The sequence below is a fragment of the Malurus melanocephalus genome, unplaced genomic scaffold (assembly GCF_030028575.1).
Source record: "Malurus melanocephalus ecotype Western Australia unplaced genomic scaffold, MMel_1.1 scaffold_542, whole genome shotgun sequence".
Taxonomy (NCBI): Eukaryota; Metazoa; Chordata; class Aves; order Passeriformes; family Maluridae; genus Malurus; species Malurus melanocephalus.
Genome location: NW_026623774.1, coordinates 432969 through 436877, shown reverse-complemented (window position 1 = coordinate 436877; position 3909 = coordinate 432969). Strand labels below are relative to the sequence as shown.

The following is a 3909-nucleotide window of genomic DNA, read 5'->3' as shown; positions in this document are numbered from 1 at the left end:
TTCACTTGTTGGAGTCGTCATTTTTGAACATGGGTGACCAAAATTAAATACTATATTTTGGGTAGCTTCAACACAATTTCATCTATTTCAATTCCAATCAATGGCATTAATATTTCCTTTCTCTWTCCTTTAATGATCTCATCTGACTATTGTGGTTATTTTGATGTTATGGTGTGCTTTTACCAGTTTTATTTAACCAGTGGAAAGGCAGACATAAAAAACYCAGGCTGATTAAGACAGAATAACTCTATTTTATAGGCTAACTTCAGCTCCCAGCTCTGCTGGGGCTTGTGTGTCAGCAGCTGAGGCCCAAATCAACTTTTATACCTGGAGACTTTTACTTCTGAGTTAAAAAAAAAACACTAAACTTCAGATGAATTTTTCCAGGTGCCAGATGTAATAGGAAAAATGCATTAGGAACAAAACGAAAATCCCAAATAATTTCCTCTCGTCTGCAGCAAGCCCAGGGCCCGCCCCAAATTCTTCACACCATGAGCAGCAGCTTCCTCTGTGCACAGGACAAAGCTCATCTTCTGTGCCACATTTCCTTTGGGGCTCCTGGAGCAGCCAGCCTGCACTGCCATCCCCATCCAGACCTCACCAGGCACAGGGAACAGGATCCAGAGGGATTGGGAGGGGTAAGTGCCACTCCCAACTCTCCCTTCTGCATTTTTGCCACAGTTCTTGTTTCTGTTTGACTTTGGGGTTCTTGCTGTTTCTGTGTTAAATCAGAAAGGAGCATCTTTTCCAGAAATATCACTTCACTTTTTCCAGCCTGTCCTTTTAGGATGTTTACTTGGAAAAAAAAAGAGCTCCTGTAGATTTCTTGGAAAATCCCAGATGAGTACCTGGATTCAGAGCAAAGGCATTCAGAATAACTCACTGACAAACACATAGGAGATGGTTAAAATGAGCATTTCAGCTTCCCTGTGATGAAGTTTATAATTTCCTGCAACATTATTCCCATTCAATTTACAGGAATGTGGGATTTTGATTGGGAGTCTAAAGCTGCCTAATTTAATTTKGAAAAGCTAATTACATAGTTCTTCAAAATAAATAGAAGGAAATTTATTTAAAACATAATTATTTTTTCCTATCTTTTCAGTCATTATTAWATGAAACTTGCTAGAGAAAAAAATTGTTTCAGTCTATTTTAAGTTTCACTTGGAAATATTATTTTGAACAATTATTTTCCCAAATTCATTCTACAGTGTCATAATTTTAGTTCCTTATTGCCTTAGAATGTAAAAGCTTTTAGAATGTAAAAGCTTTTACTCTGCTGCCAATGGGTCTGTTCTAACCTGCTTGTTATTTTTCAGCTTCTAAATCATTCAAAATTATACTCTATTTCAAAATCATGCTTGGTAGGCTCCTACTGCTTACCTGCAAACCAACTCATGCAACTGTTTTAACTTCTGGAGTTGAAAAGGAATTTTCTGTCAGTGTAGAGTGCATTAAACCCCAACACTCTACAGAATCTGCCGTTCTCCAAGGAACATCCATGACAATAAATGGTCAGATGTTTCTGCTTCAATACTTCCTTATTGCAAATTAATTGGGAAAAAGGAAAAGAAGAAAATACATTTTAATTACAGGATGTACAAAAATCATAAAGAAAGGTGGTTTTGAGATCAGAGATTCCCCAGCCTATGCAATGGAGTTTGTATTTCAGATTCCAATCGTGCCCCAAGGTTTGCTACAGATTTTTAAACGCAAAGGAATTGTAGGAAATAGAAGGAGGAAAGGATTTTAGACGTTTTAAACTGCCAAAAAAAAAGGGGCTGGGCTAGAAGTCTGGTGGGATCCATTCTCTAGAAGTGGAAATGATGTAAGAAAAGGGATCATTACCCATTCCATGTTTATTTTATCCCTAAAAGACAAGCACTACCAGATAAGCAAAATTTCCAACTCTCTGTTCATCCAGATCTTAAACTGTATATTCTTGGGGATGCACGAAGCTACAAGGTCGCAAAAAATTGAACTTTTTGCCACACACAAGTAGATTTTTCATACTCTCAGAAAGAAGATTTTTAGCCATTTGCAATTATTCAATCCCTTAAACCTCATTTTGAAAACTGATTTTAAACACACAGTTTTAACACTAGATTTATGAAGATAAGGAAATGGAATAGAATGTAAATGTGGAAAGGGAATAGAAACCTTTACTTACAACTAAACCTGTTTTCCCCCATCATCTCCCGGTGACAACCTGGGACAGAACTTTGAATAAGAAAGTTTTTGCACGATTATGAGTGGAAAGCAACGAACCACAGAGGAAAGGGAAGAACCGTGTTCTGTCTCAGTGCGTTTGTGCTGAAGTTGGGGAGAAATGCAAGGATTTTATTCTAAAAACCTGGGGGGAAATGCTGGGATAGAAACGGCTCTCGGCAATGCGGTGATGACCCTCTGACGGCGCTTTCCTTGTTGTGTGCAGCCGGAGATGCAGCTGCTGGCCGTGCTGGGCTGTGCCCTGTCCCTGCTGTCCCTGCTGTCCCTGGTGTCGCTGCTGTCCCCGGGGGTGGCGGATGAGCAATGCCCACCCCCCTGCAGCTGCAGCTCTCTGGGGGATGCTCGGGGCACACGCGTGGATTGCGCCTCTCGGGGGCTGCGCTCGCTGCCCGCGCTGCCCCGCCTGACCCGCAGCCTGCTCCTGCACAACAACAGCCTGGCCTCCATCCCCAGCGGGGCCCTGGACGGCCTGGGGCTCCTGCAGGAGCTGAATCTGTCGCACAACCCCTGGCACTGCGACTGTCGCCTGCTGTACCTGCGGCTGTGGCTGGAGGATGCGGCGGTGGCCGCGCTCGCCCCGCTGCGCTGTGCCAGCCCCGCCGCGCTGCGCWTGAGAGCCCTGCAGCGCCTCACGGGCAACGAGCTGGGGCCCTGCAAGAGGCTCCTCCCCACCAAGTGCCTCCAGTTCTTCTGGCGAGACCTGCTTTTAATTGCCGGGGCCATCATTAGCCTGGTTTTGGCGGCGTGCGCGCTCAAGTTSTCCAAGAAGCTGCGGTGCCGGCTGCTGCTCGGGGCGCGCCGGGGCAGGATCGGCTCCAAAAACCGCAAGGTGCAGTGAGCTGCGAGCTGCCTCAGCCCAAACACCGCTTCAAATGGTGACTGCTACRAAAGCTCAAAGCCCGGGCCCTCAGACGCGTTTATTTCCTTAAAAAAAAAATAAAATAATAAAAAAAAAAGCTTGGTGAGGTATTGACAAATACCTCAGATTTCATTCTGCTGCCATGTGCTCGTATGAAGAAAAGTTTCTACATTTTTTTAAAAAATCATTTGGCTTAGCATTTTTCTATTGAACTCTCAGCTCTTATGCAAAGAAGATTTACATCCCCAAATCGTTCAATTTGTAATCTATGGAGATGAACACCAATTGTATTATTTTAACAACCCTTTTCTCACTGAGAAGCTCTGTGAATTTACAGCCCATCACCATTTCTTGATGTCCCAGTGAGCTTGGAAGGACCATTCTTATGTAYAAACTCTTCCCCAGTTTCAGGAGCTTCCTGCCAGCAAAATCACSAAGATTATACAGAGCAGCCACTGAATATGTCCCTTCTCGAACAGATTTAAAGATGGACTGGTAATGAGAATATAATCAGCAAAATTATTAYGTTTCCTGGAAGGTGAACAATAGAAAAGCATCCTATGTGAAACTGAAATAATGGACAATTTTTGAACATTCATATTGACCCAAATTTAATCTCTGTCACAATTCTAAACATTTCTCATTAAAATTCTAAGAGATTTCCAGAACTCGTCCTCTGGTTTTTCTACAGACATTTGATGCACTGAATTTTAAGTAACAGCTTTGAGAGGACATATACACTCTTCCCTTCTCTTCTTGTGACCCCCATCCTCATGGAAAAATTGTGTTAACTCAAAAATGAGAAATAACACAGACCCCCC

At 42.9% G+C, this 3909-nt stretch overlaps 1 protein-coding gene across 1 annotated transcript; it reads left to right on the top strand.

Annotated features, from left to right (window-relative positions):
* The first annotated feature begins 524 nt into the window (after positions 1 to 524).
* Positions 525 to 3141, top strand: GP9 (glycoprotein IX platelet). Its single transcript, XM_057381962.1, has 2 exons — positions 525 to 638; positions 2435 to 3141. The coding sequence occupies exon 2, from the start codon at positions 2441 to 2443 to the stop codon at positions 3065 to 3067; it is 627 nt and encodes a 208-aa protein (XP_057237945.1). The 5' UTR covers positions 525 to 638; positions 2435 to 2440; the 3' UTR covers positions 3068 to 3141.
* Positions 3142 to 3909: the final 768 nt, after the last annotated feature.